The 18,434-nt window shown below is 50.4% G+C and overlaps 1 protein-coding gene across 3 annotated transcripts in view; it reads left to right on the forward strand.

The window, feature by feature from the left end:
* WARS1 (tryptophanyl-tRNA synthetase 1) overlaps window positions 1–18,434 on the forward strand; it is a 33,789-nt gene that overhangs the window by 14,565 nt on the left and 790 nt on the right. For all 3 annotated transcript variants that reach the window (XM_067725776.1, XM_067725772.1, XM_067725780.1), the window contains exons 5-10: window positions 6,180–6,299; window positions 7,007–7,189; window positions 12,102–12,202; window positions 14,112–14,224; window positions 14,412–14,585; window positions 17,330–17,470. In XM_067725776.1, coding sequence (XP_067581877.1) covers window positions 6,180–6,299; window positions 7,007–7,189; window positions 12,102–12,202; window positions 14,112–14,224; window positions 14,412–14,585; window positions 17,330–17,470 — 832 coding nt within the window. The remainder of the gene's footprint in view (window positions 1–6,179; window positions 6,300–7,006; window positions 7,190–12,101; window positions 12,203–14,111; window positions 14,225–14,411; window positions 14,586–17,329; window positions 17,471–18,434) is intronic.

Below are 18,434 nucleotides of genomic sequence, written 5' to 3' on the forward strand. Positions count from 1 at the left end.
TCCTCGCCAACATTTATTCTTTTCCATTTTGTGTTTTTCCATAACCATACTAGTAAGTGTGAGGTGGTATTTCACTGTGATTTTGATTTGTATTTCCATAATGACTAATGATGTTGAGCACCTTTTCATATGCTTATTAACTGTTTTTATGTATTCTTTAGAGAACTGTCTCCTCTGATCCTTTGCCAACTTTTTAATTGGATTATTTATCTTTTCATTATTGAGTTATAATAGTTCTTTATATATTCTGGATACTAGTTTCTTATCAAATACTTGATTTTCAAATATTAGCTCTTAATTTACAGTGTCCTTAGAAGCACAAATTTTTAATTTTGATGAAATCCAGTTTTCTTCTGTTTGTTTTTCGTTGCTTGGTGTCATATCTAAGAAACCATTGCCTAATTCAAGGTCATGAATATTTACACCTGTTTTTTCTTCTAAGAGTTTTATTCTTTTAGCCCTTACATTTAGGTCTCTGATCCATTTTGAGTTAATTTTTGTATATATGTGAGGGAGGATTCAACTTCATTCTTTTGCATGTGAATATCCAGTTGTCCCAGCGCCAATTTTTGAAGACTGTTGTTGAATTTTCTTGACACTCTTGTTGAAAATCAATTGACCGTATATTTAAGGGTTTATTAAATATACTGCATAGTCTTGATTACTGTAGCTTTGTAGTAAGTTTTGACACTGGAAAGTGTGAGTCCTCCAACGTTGTTCTTCTCAAGATTATTTTGGCTGTTCTAGGTCCCTTGCATTTCCAAGTGAATTTTAGGATCAACTTGCTAATTTCTGTAAAAAAGGCAGCTAGGATTTTGGTAGAGATTTTGCACTGAATCTATAGATCAATTTGGGGAGTGTTGCCATCTTAAAATATCAAGTCTTCCTATCCATGCACATAGACGTCTTTCCATTCACCAGGTCTTTAGTTTCTTCCAGCAGTGTTTTATAGTTTTCAGTGTACAAGTCTTGCACTTCCTTTTTTTAAATAAATTTATTTATTTATTTATTTATTTATTTATTTTTGGCTGCATTGGGTCTTTGTTGCTGCGCGCGGGCTTCTCACTGCGGTGGCTTCTCTTGTTGTGGAGCATGGGCTCTAGGTGCGTGGGCTTCAGTAGTTGTGCCACGTGGGCTCTACAGCGCAGCCTCAGTAGTTGTGGCACACGGGCTTAGTTGCTCCGTGGCATGTGGGATCTTCCCAGACCAGGGCTCAAACCCGTGTCCCCGACATTGGCAGGCAGATTCTTAACCACTGTGCCACCAGGGAAGCCCCAAGCCTTGCACTTCTTTTGTTAGATTTATTCCTAAGGTTTTGTTTGTTTTGATGCTGTTGAAGATAACGTTTTCTTCATTTCTTTTTTGGATTGTTCATTGCTGTTTCTGAAGGGAAAGCACACTCCTGTGTGTTTCCTCTAGCTCAGTGCTCACTGCAGCTCTGCTTCACTTCTGATACCGGATGTGTGGGGTTTCCACACATCAGGTTCTGCAGCGCAAGCTGGTGTCTTACAATTTAACCCAGTTCTGACACTGTCTACCTGGAGATAGCGTCTGATCCCACAGGTTAAGGGCTCAGTCCCAGAAGACTGCCCCCCACCTCCCTACTTCAGACAGGAATCACGGGTCTGGACTGTTACCCGTGCCATAAATCAGAGGGTCCCATGACTGCTTCGTGGAGTGAATTTGCCAGAGCATCTCACGTAAGTCAGGAAAACATTTTACTTACTAGATTACCAGTTTATTATAAAAGGTATAATTCAAGAACAGCCAGATGGAAGAGGTGCACAAGGCAGGGTGTGTGGGAGCACAGCGCTTCCATGGTCTCCCTGGGCACCTCTCTCCCCACTTCTCCATGTGTTCACCAACCCGGAAGCTCTCTGAAGCTGTCCTTTGGGTTTTTATAGAGCCTTCACTACATAGACGTGATTATTTAAATCACTGGCCACTGGTAATTAAACTCAATATCCAGCCCCTCCGCCCTCCCCAGAAAGTGGGGCGAAGGCAGGGGGGACTGAAAGTTCCAATCCTCTAATCAGAGTTAGCTCCCCTGGGAACCAGCCCGCCTCCTTAGGTTATCTATGGGCTTTCCAAAAGTCACTTAAGTAACATAAATTTTGGTGTGGTTGAAAGGAGCTTATTATATGAATAACACTCCTATCTTTATCATTCTTTTCACTTAGGAAATTCCCACAATGGTTAAAGGAGCTCTGTGCTTGAAACAGGATAGAACGAAGACCAAATGTATATTTCTTACAATCAATCACGATATTGCACTGCTGTATAGAAATACCACAACTGATGTTTGTGTGTTGATCGTACGTGCTGCAACTTTGCTGAGTTCATTTATTAGTTCTTATTAAGGAAAACAAAGTTCAGCCACATAAATTTGAAGATCTAATTATCTTTATTCAGTGATTCATAAATCAGGCAGCCTCCCATCTAGCAACTAGAAAGGTGCTCCAAGGGGTTTTACAAAATGGAAGCTTTTTACAGGGAGAGGGGTGGGGCAAGGGAGGAATTAGCAAAAGGGAAAAAAGGATTATTTTTAGGCCAGGACATCTTTTTGTGGACGGGAATGGCAAGGGTTTTACCACGCAGATTGATTCTTGAGGGATCGAAGGTGTAGGGCAGGAGACAGTTTACCTCATAGGTGCTGAGCAGAAAATTCCAGACTGGTTGATTAAGATTACATTTCTGGGGAAGGTGGAAAGTGCAGTTAAATCAGATATTAAGTCTAGGTTTAGTGTCATGGGCTTTAACATGGTACCATTTGGGCCTGTGGTTTTCTTTTTAACGTTCTCTCTCTTTTTTTTTTCTTTTTTTGTGGATTCTGGAGCATATTTGTTATATAGCATTATTTCACCTGCGAGTAAGGATAATTTTACTTCTTCCTTTCCAATCTGGATTTCTTTTTCTTGCCTAATTGCTCTGGCTAGAAATTCTAGTACAGTCCTTGTGAAAGTGAGCATCCTTGTCTGATTCCTGATCTTAGGGGGAAATCTTTCAGTCTTTCACCATTGAGTAGCTTTGGGTTTTCCATAAATGCCCTTCATTTTAAGGAAGTTCCCTTCTGTTCTGAGTTTGTTGAGTATTTTTATCATGAAAGAATATTGGGTTTTATCAAATCCTTTTTCTTCCTCTGTTGAGATGATCATGTGGCTTTTGTCATGCTTTCTATTAATACCGTGTATCACATTGATGGATTTTTGTATGTTGAACCAAGTTTGCATTCCTGGAACAAATTCCAGTTGATTATGGTGTGTAATCCTTTTTATATGTTGCTGGATTTGGTTTGTGAGTTGCTGAAGATTTTTTCATCTGTATTCATAAGGGACATTGGTCTGTAGTTTTCTTTTGATGTCTTTGCTTTGGGTATCAGAATAATACTGGCTTCATAGCATGAGTTGAGACGTATTCCCTCTTCCATTTTTCTGGAAGTTTGTGAAGGATTGTTGTTAATTCTCTTTTGAAAATTTGAGAGAATTCACTAGTGAAGCCATCTGGCCCGAGGCTTTTCTTTGTGTGACTTTTTTTTATTCCTAGTTCAATTTCTTTGCTTGCTATAGATCTGTTCAGATTTTCTATTTCTTCTTGAGTCAGTTTTGGTAAATTTGTCTATTACATCAAGGTTGTCTAACTTGCTGGCATACAGCTGTTCCTAGTATTATTCCCTTATAATCCTTTTTACTCCTATAAAGTGTTTAGTACTGTTGACTTTGGTAATTTGAGTCTTTTGTTTTTTTAGCTCAAGCTTTATCAATTTTGTTGATCTTAAATTTTTATCTTAGCATTTTACAGTTCTCACTGCCCTGTGACGTATTTACTTCAGTATAATAATGCTGTGGGCTCTTGGTTTAGGGAGGCATAGGACTTGAAGCTTTGGCCATGCTCAGATTTAAGAACGCCTCTCAGGTCTGTGAAGTAGGCGTTTGATGAGATCTGCCACGCGCTGTCTCCCTCTGCAGCCGAGGGGGCCCTGCGGGAAGCCATCCTCACAAAGCTGAGCCCAGCACGGGAGCCTCGTCGGCGCCCTGCCCTCGGGACAGCACCCCTCGGGACAGCACGTCGTGAGTGCTCAGAGACTTCCTGCAAAGCCATCTGGAGCAGCGCAGCCGGGACCTGGTCTCCGTGCTCCCACTGCAGGTGGCACAGGTTCAGTCCCTGGTTGGGGAGCTAAGATCTCACATGCCACACGGTGCGGCAAAAAAATAAAAAGAGCAGCTCATGGGACGGCTGTGCTCTTTTTCTTTTCTATAAGCTGATAAAAGTTTGATTTGGTTACTCATGAGAACCAAAGAAGGCCTCTTTTTCTTCCAAAATCAAGTGTTTCATTCTTTCCTTATCTCAGAAGCACTGGGTGATCATTCCTTGGGGAAAAATCAAAACTATGCACGAAAACCAGAATCCCCCTAATCCTATCAGCCCAGAGATAAGCACTGTTAGCCCCTGGTCTGGGGCATAAGGAGAAGTCACTTTCAGAATACTCTTGTCTGGGTTCTCCTACCCAGACCTCTGGAAAAGGCAGCTATTCCTCTTTTATTTGGGCATACTTTGCCCAGAAACAAAGAACATTCACACCCTGGAAGGGTGGTTTCATACCCTGCCAAACGTTGCAGTCACTGGCAGGGTTTGTTTCGTTTTGTGGGATTTTTTTAACGTCTTGACTGGAGTATAATTGCTTTACAATGGTGTGTTAGTTTCTGCTGTATAACAAAGTGAATCAGCTATACATATACATATATCCCCATATCTCCTCCCTCTTGCATCTCCCTCCCACCTTCCCTATCCCACCCCTCTAGGTGGTCACAAAGCACTGAGCTGATGTCCCTGTGCTAAGCAGCTGCTTCCCACTAGCTAGCTGTTTTACATTTGGTAGTGTATACATGTCCATGCCTCTCTTTCACTTCGTCCCAGCTTACCCTTCCCCCTCCCCGTGTCCTCAAGTCCATTCTCTACATCTGCATCTTTATTCCTGCCCTGCCCCTAGGTTCATCAGTACCATTTCTTTAGATTCCATACATGTGCTTTAGCATACGGTATTTGTTTTTCTCTTTCTGACTTACTTCACTCTGTATGACAGTCTCTAGGTCCATCCACCTCACTACAAATAACTCAATTTCATTTCTTTTTATGGCTGAGTAATATTCCATTGTACATATGTGCCACATCTTCTTTATCCATTCACCTGTTGATGGGCATTTAGGTTGCTTCCATGTCCTGGCTATTGTAAATAGAACTGCAGTGAACATTGTGGTACATGACCCTTTTTGAATTATGGTTTTCTCTGGGTATATGCCCAGTAGTGGGATTGCTGGGTCACATGGTAGTTCTGTTTTTAGTTTTTTGAGGAACCTCCATACTGTTCTCCACAGTGGCTGTATCAATTTATATTCCCACCAACAGTGCAAGAGGGTTCCCTTTTCTCCACACCCTCTCCAGCATTTATTATTTGTAGATTTTTTGATGATGGCCATTCTGAACCGGCAGGGGTTTTAAAAATACAGATTCCCAGGCGTCACCCCAGACCCACTGGACCAGAGTCTGTGGAGGCACAGCTCAGGCAGATGTGGTGTGGAAACAGCCGGCCAGATGATTCTGATGCACCGCCAGGGAGGAGGCCTCTTCGTGTGTGCTGTTAGTGGACCCCAGTCCTTGGGGAGGGTGGATGATTCCAGAATAACTCCCAGATGAAGACACCTGGTCCCAGTGTAGCTGAGGGAGCCCAAAGCAGATCTCCACCTGGGGGCATCCCTCACTTCCCTGCCTAAGTCAGGACTGTGGGAGCCCTGTGATTTCCCCCATCTGGGCCAGCAGAGTGTCGGCGCTGTGTGGTTCTCAACAAGGACTGGGTGGTGTTGGCCTGGTGTCACTCCCAGGAAAGTGTGTGAAGCAGGCAGTATGTCAACATCGATACTTGGAGGAATTCCAAGAGAAATCCAGTGTCTGACCAACATTTAAATATATTATTCCCAATCTGCATGTCTTCCACTTTTAAAACAATCACAGGAGAACCAGCTCAGAAGAAGTTTCCTGTTGTTTTTACAGCATAAGCGCCAAGGATAACAAGCTCTAGTGATTATCCGGGTTGTTTTGTCTGTTTATCATTTCCAAATGAGCATTCACACCGCGATTTTTTTCTCAGAACATCACACTATTTTCTTTTCTCCTTTTTCCTTTAGAGACATGCATCAAATTCTTGATGCCTATGAAAATAAGAAACCATTTTACCTGTATACGGGCAGGGGCCCCTCTTCTGAAGCAATGCACGTAGGTCATCTCATCCCGTTTATCTTCACAAAGTAAGTATTGCGTCGTGTGACTGTTCTCACTTGTATTAGTGAATCAGAAATGTTAGTCACATTACTGATCGAGTATGGTGTATAAAATTACTTTGTTATTTTGAAATTCTTTTGAACCATGGAGAGACTAAATCAGCAGTATATCTGCCAATCATAGATAATATATGTATTATTTTGCCAAAAAAAAAGAAAAAGAAATGTTAGTCACAAACCTTGTCTAGAACTGACAAGACAGTACTAGTTCACATCTGCTTGAACAACCAAGGTCTTGGGGAGTTGCTGCCTTTGTGGCTTCTCTTCACCCTGTTCCTGGTGTCGCTTTAGCGGGATGTGGGTGGTAGAGAGAGCACTGCTTTGGAGTCAGTGGACCTGCGTCCTCCTCTTCCCCTGTCCACGTGACCATAGAAGAGTTACTTCTCTGGGCCTTAGTTTCCACATCTGCCAGAGGGAGTAATAATACCTACCACCTACAGTTCTCGTAAGGCTTCAAAATAAAGTGTGCAGGGAAACCAGCACAGAGCTGACATGGTAATAAACAGTTGTAGCCCTTATTAACAGGAGTCAAATTCACAGTGTGATCAGAGCGTGTGATTTTGTGGGCAGGGACGTTTTGACATACATTGTTAGCAGGAACCGTGTTTTCAGAGGCACAGTGGCGTTTTTCTGCAGGGAAATGAGATGACGGCCTGCTTCCCCCCCTCTCTTAGGTGGCTGCAGGATGTGTTCAATGTGCCCTTGGTCATCCAGATGACCGATGACGAGAAGTACCTGTGGAAGGACCTGACCCTGGACCAGGCCTATGGCTACGCTGTGGAGAACGCCAAGGACATCATCGCCTGCGGCTTTGACATCAAGAAGACTTTCATCTTCTCTGACCTTGACTACATGGGGTAAGGAGAGAACGCCTGCCTGCCTTTTAAATAAGTAGATGCAGATTGTAGACAAGTCATCATGGCCACGGCTGCAGCTGAAACACCTGAAGCATCTCGAGGTCTGGAAGGTGTTTTTCTTCCCTTATTAAATGTTATGGTCTGGTTTATTGGTTTATTGACAAATACGATTTCCATCCTCAGCTTGTGACAGATGTGCATCTGTGTCGTAGTTTCTCTCCACGGATGGTCAGTTGTGCCAATTTGGGTGTCTTTCTCTTTCTCAGTGTACCTTTTTCCCTACAGAGAAAAGACTCACTGGTGACACAGTTCCCTCACAGTCTAGTTAAACCAGACACTTAATAGTCCAAAAGATTTCCTTCTGGAAGTCCTCAAACTGTAACTTCTGCGGTTTTGAACTTCATTCCAGACGACTACCAAGAAGTGTGTTAGAAAAGTAAGACTCTGTCCACCGTCCCAAAAAGAATGCTCTTCAGGTCACCAAGTATTGCATGAGCCCCTAAGATATGGCGCTCCCTGCACGGGTCTGGCCGCCCGTGGGGGACAGTGCTTGAGGGCCCACCTTGCTGGTGGAGTGTGGCCCCTGTTAGGAAATTCGTTAGAGGCCCAGACGGGGTGTAGTGGAAACACCAAAGGCTGCGTGAGCAGTAGGTGCAGAGGAGCTTGCTGGTTAACACTGCCCAGAAGGGTCCCTTCTGTAACTACTGAGATCTGAGGGGGAGCTTTATAGCCATTGAGAGGAATACACGCCTTGGTATGAAATCTGACCTTTCTAGCAGCCAGTAAATGAATGCATTTTCTAATTTTACCTATTACATTTTTTTAACCACTCTCTTGTGGGCACAGAGGCATTGTGGGGTCCATGAAGAAACATGACCTTCCAAGGGAGGAAAATAGACCTGGGTTCGAGTCCCAGGTCTCCTCTGTTCAGGGTCTGTGAGTCAGCAAGTCTGGTCCATGAAATAGGGTTAGATGAGACCTTAGTTGTCACCGTTATTATCATTTTCATGACACTTAGTTTTATTTCTCTCCCCCTATTCCTTAAAAGGACCTGATTCAACTGCTTGAACCCATAGACACACCATGGGTTCTGCTCTTTTTAGGACAAGGCAGTACTGGCATCACACAGTCACTGGCATCCTTTTGTGCAGCCTCTTCCCACCCACCGTGGCCCCTCTCAGCCTCTGGTCCCCCACCAGCCAGCGATCTTTCTAAAAGGCAGGTGTGGCTCAGTCCCCTGCTCACAGCTTTCCTGGTTCTCCATCATCATCAGGATAAAGTTCTCGCTTTCTCCTTTGCACACCAGCCCCTTGTGATTTGACCTGTGTTCCTCTCTGGTCACCGCCCCCTGCAGCTATACAGAACAATTTGCTGTTCCACACCCTCGCCTTTGTCCCTGCTCTTCTCTGCCCTGACCCCAGGACTCCCAGCTCCGCGGATTCCTATGCTGCCTTCCAAACACGTGGTCAAGCACCACCTTCTCCTGGGAGCTGTCCCTCCTGCAGCCAGATTTAGGTACCCCTCTCTGGTCCCCCTGCGCCCCGGGCCCCCCCTCTGGTGCAGTGTGAGGGGTTGTCCTCTCACACTAGACCAGTAAAGCAGCCGTCACGGGGTGCTCGCCGTGGCAGGTGCCCCCCGAGGCCCCGAGAACACAGCACTGAGCAAAACAAAGTCCCCCTGTTGTGGTGCTGAGATGTTGATAGGACAGAAACAAACACCTCTGACGAGTCCGTGAGAATGTCAGGGCGGGGGCGTGAACTTCTGAACAGTCCGCGTGAGAAGACCACCATGGCCCACGTGCTTTCAGCTCGTTCTGAGAGAATGTGGCGTCTGTGGCGACTGGTTTCCACCCTGTCTTTCTGGTACCTGCAGCTTCAATTCTGCCACCTTTGCTCCCTAAGAACTCCCTTTTTCTTTATGAACGTGGGGTAAAGATGAAAGCCCAGACAAAGGGCCTGTCCTAGCTCTTCTTAGGTATTTTATGTTGAACCTGAAGTTAGGAGGGACGTTTAAATGTTAAAGTCTGTTTTCAAGTGTCTTTTTCCCTTTAAGAGTTTCTTCTAAACACTCAAGCATTTTACTGTTTTTCTTGAAGTTTAACTCAAAATCTAAACCTCTGACTTCATAAAGCTCCTTCCCAAGCCAGTCTTCCTTACGAACAAGAAACACAACAAAGCCTCCTCCACCCCCTCGGGGGGCTCCATGGGGGAAGGAGTCGGTGCTGGGGCTGAGGCTTCCCGCCACCCTGTCCCCCCACACGTTTGGGCCCAGAGGGGCCTTCCTGACAGGACCCCCGAGGGGTGGAAGGACACTGCTCCGGGACGCTGAAAGCCAGTGGTCCAGACCCAGCTCTGTGCCGGGCTTGGTTTGGTTCCTGTGGGCAAGTCCTTCAGTTCTCTGAGCTCCCGTTTTCCTATGCAGTGGGGGGTTACTACTAGTTAGGGGTGGTCTAGCTGAGGGGTTCAGAGTGCCCGTCTGGGCTCGCATCCTGACCGCCACCTCCTGTGTGACTCGGGCAGTGAATGTTGGACAGGTGTTTATTGAGCATCTGCTACATGTCAGATGATGCTGGGGGTCAGCAGCCAAGACAGTTATCCAGCCGCTCCGTCAGGTTCTCTCTAACGGGACTTAACAGGTAGTAAACCAGGTGAGAATGAGTGTTGTGAGGACAAAGGAAGAACAGAAAGGACAGGGTGGTTAGCTCAGTGGACGGGAGCACCTACGCTGCAGCTTCATGAGGACTGACCACTGAACTGCTGCATGTGGGGCGCTTCCAGCAGAGCCTGGCCCTGGTGAGTGCCCAGTGTCACTCTTGAAAGTCTCTTCCAACTTAGAACCCTGTCGCTCATTTGCCTGCCTGTGTGAGGAAATCCAGGCCATGTTCTCCAAGCTATGTGAGTGTGAGGGGCAGGTGTTCTCGGGGGGCAAACTGGTACCCAGCCCTCATTTACAGGGTGCAGCTGGGTCTGTTCCTGGTCCCCAAGGCAAAGCCTCGGGGTGCGCCACGCTGCATCGGCACGGGGGCGAGCCCGGGGGACAGACATCCCTGGGGGGGTGGCGGGGGGTGGCCATGCTCTCGGTGCAGCCAGAGAGCGACCCGGCCTCCAAGAACGGTCAAGGCGGTCTTCTTCAGAAGCACTGCTTCTGATACTAGGGCTGCTGTAGACTTTCCCTCCTTGTGGGCCTTGGAGGCCATCTTATGCAGCACGACCCCAGACACAAGAGGATGGGCCTACCGGCTGACCTGCCCAGGGGACTAGCATTGACGGTCGCCTCAACCCCAGGATGCACGGAGTTCTTGCCCATCCCCCCCCTGGTGGTGGACAGCGCTGGTCCTCGCCAGGCGTAGGCAGCACGAGGCCTGCTGCTTTCCCCCAGGAGACCCCTGGCACGGAGGTCGCTCCTGTTCCGGCAGGATGAACGAGCGGGCATCTCTGCAGGTGGCTATCCCGCTCTGCTCTCTGGTGTGTTCAGTGTACGTCGGGGGGTGTGGGGGGGGGGTGGCCTGTGCTGGGAGTGCTTTGCTGCCATTGCTCCTGGCGCGTCCTCGCAGCGCTGTTCCCACCCTGGCCGGTGCCCCCAGGGCTGAAGTGGAAGCCACCATCCCTCCCCCGCCCTTGCTCCCTGTCTGAGTGGGACTCTGCTCCACTCAAACAGACCCTGCTGCGGTGGCCTTGGCCTTTACTGGCCTCCCTGCCTTGTGGCTGCCCTAGACGCAGGCAGCCGGCATCCCTGCGCTTCTGACGCTCGCCCCGTGCCTGCCCAGAGGCATTCGGTGGCCCTCCGTCAGGCCAGAAGCCTTAAACTCTTCAAACGCTGTGAGATGTGGTGAGAAAAGCACAGGCCTTGGGGCCAGACGAGCCTAGGTTTGGATCCCAGGTCCTAGATTCACTAGGTCTATGACCATAACCTCTCTGAGCCTCTGTGAAAGTGGAGGCAAAGCTGCCTCCTCACAGGGGAGCGGGGCAGTGGCAGTGTATCTCCCGCACTCAGCACAGCTCCTGCCCCCGATAGTAAACGGCAGCTTTCCCGCCTTTTCCTTTTATCTTTATGGTGCCTGACACATAATAGGGCCTGGAGGAAAAGCTACTGAATATGTCAGTCAAAAGATGCAGTGTAAGAAGCCCCTCTGGGTTTTGCCCCTTCAGCCTAGTTCCTTCTAATAGCAGAATGGCTGCCACAGATCCAGGCCTTGTATTCACACCCCTCACCACCCAGGAGAGTTCGCCCTGTCCAGACAGCCTGGCTGCCCCACGGTGGAGGGGACAGTGGTGGCCAGATGCAGGGAGGACCAGCTGCACTGAGACAGACCCTCCTTCCTGGGCCCATCAGTTGCTATCCGGACACTACATCCAGCAACAGGTTGCAAATACCCTTGAACAATGAGAAGGTTAATCCACGTATAACTCACAGTCGGCCCTCCACAGCCTAAGTTCCCCACATCCGTGGATCCAACAAGCCAAGACCATGTAGCACTGCAGTGTTAACTACTGAAAAGTACCACGTGTAAGTGGACCCGCGTTGTTCCAGGGTCAACGGTAATCTCCCACGAGAAAGCACACGGTCCGTCTCAACAGAAAAGCTGCACTGGGGCCCCCAAACTTACAGCCCCATAAGCTCAGCAGTGACCCTGGCAGAATCTCAATATCTCATGTTAGCCGCTGAGTCAACCACTGAATCCGGTGTGTTCTTGCCTTAGTTGCTTATCAGCTTCATGTTGATTTCCTTCCACAGGTAGAGGTGTGTTCGCCTTGCCTGCCGCAGGCATCTTTGCTTACAGGGGGCGTCACAGCGCCTTCCTCCCCAGTGTGTTCCGGCCTGTGTCTGGCCTGCCATGTTGTACCATCTGCTGCTCTGCCCTCAGTGGACGCCACCCTCTGGGTCCGGAGTTTGATTCTGACTGTCTTTGCAGGATGAGCCCAGGCTTCTATAAGAACGTGGTGAAGATACAGAAGCACGTCACCTTCAACCAGGTGAAAGGCATTTTCGGCTTCACTGACAGTGACTGCATCGGTAAGAAGCCGCTGCTGCCCGCGGTCCCCGCCCCGCTGCCCTCAGACAGGAGCCAAGCTCAGCAGGAGGCAGGTTGACGCGCTTGGTGCCTGCCCGGGGCTGAGCTCTCTCTGAGGTGGTAGCATTTGCAGTTTGTCTCTTTAAATAGGTGGGTTTTCCCTGGAACATCAAGAGCTGGTGTGATGCCTTTGGCCCCTTTTCTGGGCCATGTGGAGCTATCCCTCGGGACACCCTCTGTCCCTCTCCTTAGTTATCCGTTCGTTTTAAGGTTTAGAAGGAAGAGAAGGGTACGGATGACTTCTGTCCTCCGCCTGCTCCTGGGACGCCAGTCCGCGTGGGAGGCCTTGGTGGGGGCCCAGGGGCTGCAGGAGGGCCTGCTCTATGGCCGGAACCTGCCGTCTTTGTCTCCCTGGACCTCAGCTTCCCCACCTGCAAAAGGAGGGTCCTGACTGGAGGCCCTGGGAAGCCCACCCTACCTGCGCTCCCTCGCTCTCCTTCCAGGCTTGTCTGCAGCAGATAGGCCCCTTTGCCCACGTTTACGCCCCTCTCCCTGTGTCTCCCTCCACGCCCGCTTCAGATGCGTTGGCTTTCTCTCCTTTGAGACCCTTAGCTCCTTGGGCAGAGAATCAATCCTGAGACTAGCGGCTGGGCCTCCGGACCCCCTCCCCTTTATTTTGGGTGCACGGCCCCAGGCAGCTCCCAGGATGTGCCTGCAGGCGCTCTGTGCCGGGTGTGCCTGCTGGGACGGAGCACATTCCAGGGCCCACCGTGAGGGGCCTGTAAGGAAGAGTGCAGAGAGAAATGTGCAGAGGCCTTACTGGGAGGCTTTTCACATAAGCAGAACCCTTCGATGTTTCGGTCAGATCATTCCTGACAACTGGGGCATAAACCCGGTGCTTTTGAAAGGGTTTTTTAACCCTGGGAATCCCGGCATGGAGTGGAGAGGTGTCTCCCTGAAGGCTGCCCAAGTGAGTAGGGAGACAGCAGGCGCGACGAGGAGCTGCACACACTTTGCTGCCAGGGGACCTGGGCTCGAACCCTGGCTCAGCCACTCACTGACTGCACACTAGTCCCAGGAAACCACAGAGGCAGTCTGAGCCTGGTGTCCACGTGCATAAAATGGGGACGACAGTGACACCTTCTCCATAGAGTCGTGGGGCGTAGACGAGCCCAGGGAAGGCCCTGAGCCAGAGCCGGGGCTGCTCAGTGCTGTAAAGGGGGTGCTGGTGTCAGTGGCAGCTGCCACGCGGACACCCAGAGGCAGAAAGGAGCCCAGAAATGAGGCATGTCTTTCTGCAGAGGGGAGAGAACAGCTGCCGGGAAAGAGCATCACAGAGACAGCATTTCAGGGCTGGAGCCACGTGGGCTACCTGGGAAATGCCTGAGCAGCGCAGAGGGGTAGACTGGCCCAGCTCCACTTATCAAGGGTCACACCAAGATCCATGCCCTTTGACCCCAGAGTTCCGCTTCTGCAGGTCTAAGCAAATAGCAGTAGCAGTGTTAACAACAGCAGCATCCAAAATATTGAGAACGTTTTATGCACCAGGAGGTCATAATGTATCATAATTAAAGCCGAGGAACACCCCAGACGCCCAGGGGGTGGAGAACCGCTGACTCTCCAGGGCACGTGGATGGGATAGAGTGTGGGTACAAAGTGGAGCCTGTAAAAACAGACCGGAGGAGAATCACAACTGAAATGCAGAGTGTGAAAGGGAGAGGAAATGGGTGAAAAGAGACACAAACCGGGACTATAGGGGGTTTTTTCTTCCTTCTACTCTTCTGTAGTTTTCAGGTTTTCTTTAATGACTGTTACTTTTCCAGTGGGGAGAAAGCCGATTTTTTTTCACCCCTTTTACAGTTCCAGCAGGAAGCGGTCTCGTGTATAAAGATGTTTTGTCCTCCTTTCCAGGGAAGATCAGTTTTCCTGCCATCCAGGCCGCTCCCTCCTTCAGCAACTCGTTCCCCCAGATCTTCCGAGACCGGACAGATGTCCAGTGCCTCATCCCGTGTGCCATTGACCAGGTCAGGAGGCAGGGCCAGGGTTGTGTCATCCTGGGTGTTGCACGAGGCTCTTTGCCCTCTTCGGTGGGAAAGGAGGGTCTAAAAGGTGCCGCGGGGCGGGGCTGACTCTTTGCGCTCACCGGAAGCTGGGGCTGCTCACGGGCTAGCAGCTGGCCCACGCCTCCCACCGTCCCTTCCCTCCCCACAGGACCCATACTTCAGGATGACCAGAGACGTGGCCCCCAGGATCGGCTACCCTAAGCCAGCCCTGCTGCACTCGACCTTCTTCCCCGCCCTGCAGGGGGCCCAGACCAAGATGAGCGCCAGCGACCCCAACTCCTCCATCTTCCTCACAGACACGGCCAAGCAGATCAAGACCAAGGTGAGTGGCACCCGGGGCGCGGGCGGCCCCTGCGCAGGGCCACACCCCGGGGAGACACGCACGCGTGGTGCTGCTCTGCCCTTTGGCCTCCGCTGCCACGGGGGCCCTGAATTCCAGGGTCCAGGCAGCCTGTCCCCGTTCCCAGATGACAGGGGGATTTTCTTATTTGTGTCTTTTCATGTGGGCAAGGCTTTGGAATTTTTTTCTTTTTTTTTCTTCTCTGATTTCCTCACCAACCCTGTTCGGGAAGCAAAATCACGGCAATTTTCTTTAGTTACAGTTAAACAATAGAAAAAATGTAGTGTATTTCTGGGCGTCAGCCGTATTCCAGGAGCTGGGCCAGGTGCTTTCTTTATGTTTCTAGGTTTTAATTCTCACTGGGAGATAGTGGTGTGTTCCCTTTAAAGACAAGAAGGATGAGGCCCGGAGAGGATGACCAGCTTGACCAGGTTTCCACCGGAAACCAGGAGATGCCCTCCTGGCCCACGGCCCACGAGCTGCCGTTACCAAGCTGGTAGGGGCTAGTTTTCTCCAGAGCGTTCTCACTGAGACTCAGGACTGATCAGCCTCCTTCCACAGTCGGGTCCCGCCTGGGAGTGCTATGCCCGGCCCGGCATGCAGCAGGAGCTCAGTAAATATTTTCCGGGTCACCAGAGAAACTGGAAATCAGAATTAGTTTGAACTTCCTTACTTTTCAGGGCCGCACTTCTGTTGCTCAGTTCTGAACTGCCAGTATGTGTTCAGTCCCCTCTCTGTTCCACAAAGCTGTTGACATTTCATTTGGAACCAAGTGCACGTTTGCGGGTTGGACGATCACAACAGGAGTGACAGAAACTGGATTTGAGGCATGTAGTGCACCCATCTGAGTGACCACCGGGCCCCTACGCCTTCTGGAAAGTCCCAGATTCTGGTTGACAATGGGGAACCCTTAGTATCAGAACTGTCTTCCAGGAAGTGGTAGCCACCAGCTTTCCCAGCCTCGGCAGGGCTTTCCTTTCTCTTTCACTTCTGGCCGAAAATTCCAGAGCACGGATTGCATTAGAGGGGACGGGAAGCTCCTGTTCCCTCTAGCAGAGAAGTCATTTTGTTTTGTTTTTGGAAGTTTTAAAGAAGTCATTTTGGCTCTGGGACATTTTTCATTCACTCAGGATGAGCAAAGACCCGAGGGCTGGGTGAGCAGTGAGTGGAGGGTCGGGAGCCACCCAGGCTGCCAGGGTCATGAGCACCCTGTGGGGCAGGACAGGGTCAGGCCAGACCCTTGTTCCCAATCCCCAAGCCCACCTTCAACTCCAGAAGCAGAATCTCCACGCCAGCCAGGAGAGGGGGCATCTGCTCCAGGCCCCTCCCACAAATAACAACAGTAGAGTGCTGGGGACACGGCAGCTTGGCTGCGTGATCACCTGCCATGTGCTCACCTGTGCGAGCTCACTGAGTCCTGACAGCCACCCCGGGGGCTGCGTCCATTTCAGAAGCAAGGACGTAGGGGTCAGAGGGGTCCGGCAGCTTCCCTACTTTCACACAGCTGGGAAGCAGTGGGGCAGGGCCATAACCCGGGTCCCGCACGGCTTGGGCCCTCGGGTGGCCTGGAGGCAGGAGCCCTGGGTTGTCTGGGCCCCGCCACTTACCTGCCATTGGTGGGTGACCATGGCTGTCCAGGTGTCACTGTCAAGTGGGAGCAGCTGTACAAAACTGCAGACTAGGGGCAAGGCTTGCATGAGATCACATATAAAGTGGTTGCAAACTGTAGAGTACCACCCAAATTTAAGATTTCAGTTCAAATGTGGATCGTTGGACCACTCCTTTGTCATGCGGGCCAAAACGTGCCTCCCGCCTCCCTGGGACGTCACGCCCAGGGACAGGTCGGAGCTTCTGCTGTCCCTCAGAGCCACTGGCACTCCCACCAGAAAGTCCAGCTTTCTCTGGCCTCACTCGTGGCCGCCAGCCTCTGCCCCCCGACGTTAGTCTGTGATTCTGGATGATCCGGTTAGGAATCCTCTCTGGAGTCCTGCTGTACCAAACGTCTCCACTGAGACTGCTGACACACCCTTTTCCGGAAGAAAATGAGGGTGACGTTTGTACGTGATAGGTTTCTCAAATAGTCGTTGAAAGAACACTGAAGGAACTTTGTCTCCCCTTTTTGGCTTTTCTTCTCTTACCTCTTGATCCTGATTTCTCTAAGATTATCTTCAATCCTACAAACCATTTTGTTAGTTTCTGAGTCTGTCTTTCTTCAGCTTCTTGAAGTGCCTGTCTTTAGGTGGGCACCGCCTGCGGGCCCTGTCCACCTCGGCGCTCCTCACGGGTTCTGCCCTCCCGGGAGCCCAGTCCTGTGCCTCGCGTCCTCCCGTCCACGGTGGGGGGCTGGTGGGGGGGTGCTCTGCTCTCCTGTCCTCCGCCAAGAGCGCGCCCTCGCAGGCAGCAGCCGCCCTTCCCTGCTCGTCCCTTTTGCTCTGAAGATGGCTCGTATCCGTCCTCTTACTGAATCCGAGGACACTTCAGGACATTTTCCCCAAATTTCAGCACAGGTGGTGCTTTGGCTTTCCCGATTCTATTCTGTGTCTCTGGGGAGTGGGGGGGTCAGAGCTCATCCCCCCTCCGGTCCCCCCTTCTCCGCAGCGAGCCCCGCGGTGGCCCGTCCCGGGCTCGGTGGGAAGGAGCGTCCGAGGCCTCCCCCCACTGCTCGGGCCGGCTTGCATGCGCAGGGCGGCGGCCCGACGAGCATGTGTGTCCTCTCGCTGGCGCAGGTCAACAAGCACGCGTTCTCCGGAGGCAGAGACACCACGGAGGAGCACCGGCAGTTTGGGGGCAACTGCGACGTGGACGTGTCCTTCATGTACCTGACCTTCTTCCTGGAGGATGACGACAGGCTGGAGCAGATCAGGAAGGTGAGGCGGGGGCCCAGTGCCCACACGGGACCTGGAAGGCCTGGCAGCCACGCTGGGGGCAGCCGGTGTCCCTGGTGCCTGAGGGGCAGGCGCTCAGCTTAGACCAGATTAGAGTTGAGTAGGTCGGTCGTGTTCTGACCACGTGCCCAGAAACCTCATGAACAGATAGTTCCCAAAAGAGAAAATACAAACCGCTAGTGAGTAGCCACACAGAGAGGTTTAATCCCACGAGTCATCGAGAAATAGAAGTGAAATCAGGACGCCTTCAATGTTGAAACAATTCCACTACCAATTTAGCGGGTTTGTGCCGTATTTGCACTGATTGTAATCCAGACGCTTTGGGGCTCACCCGGGTGAGTCGAGCGTTCCCTGCGTGCCTCTCAGCGAGCCAAAGAGCCCGAAGAATGTTCATAGCTCCTGCTTCAGGTTTTCCAATTCTTGGCATCTTTTCCAAGAAACTAATCCTGAATAATAAAGAGCTCTCTATGCAAAGACGGTAAAAATGACAGTAGCAAAAAGTTCAGAAGAGACTCTGTACAACAGAGGAAACCTTAACTGAGAATCGTCAGGAGGGATTATCACACAGGTGTGAGGTTTATGATCACACGGGGGAGTACGCCAGTGACAGTGATAAAAGGACCCCAAATTGGACGTGCAGTGAGATCCACTATGTTTAAATACAACGCACCAGAAAAAGTCTAAAAGGAGACATGCCAGGATAGTAGCAGTGGCCCTTAGCCTCTGGGCACTGGCTTCGCAGGGGGTTTTTTTCTTTACTTTGCTGCTGCTCTGTGGTTTCGGTACCTTGTTAAGTTTGTTCAGTAAGTACATGTTACCATCACGATCAGAAAATGAAAAAAGATTCGGCAGAGATTTTAGAGAAGCCAGTAAGGCTGAAGGGGGCAGCCCCGGGCTCAGGGCTTGGAGTCCCCCGACCCCGCAGGAGGGTGGGCGAGGTGGGGGG

The sequence above is a fragment of the Pseudorca crassidens genome, chromosome 1 (genome assembly GCF_039906515.1).
Source record: "Pseudorca crassidens isolate mPseCra1 chromosome 1, mPseCra1.hap1, whole genome shotgun sequence".
Lineage (NCBI taxonomy): Eukaryota > Metazoa > Chordata > Mammalia > Artiodactyla > Delphinidae > Pseudorca > Pseudorca crassidens.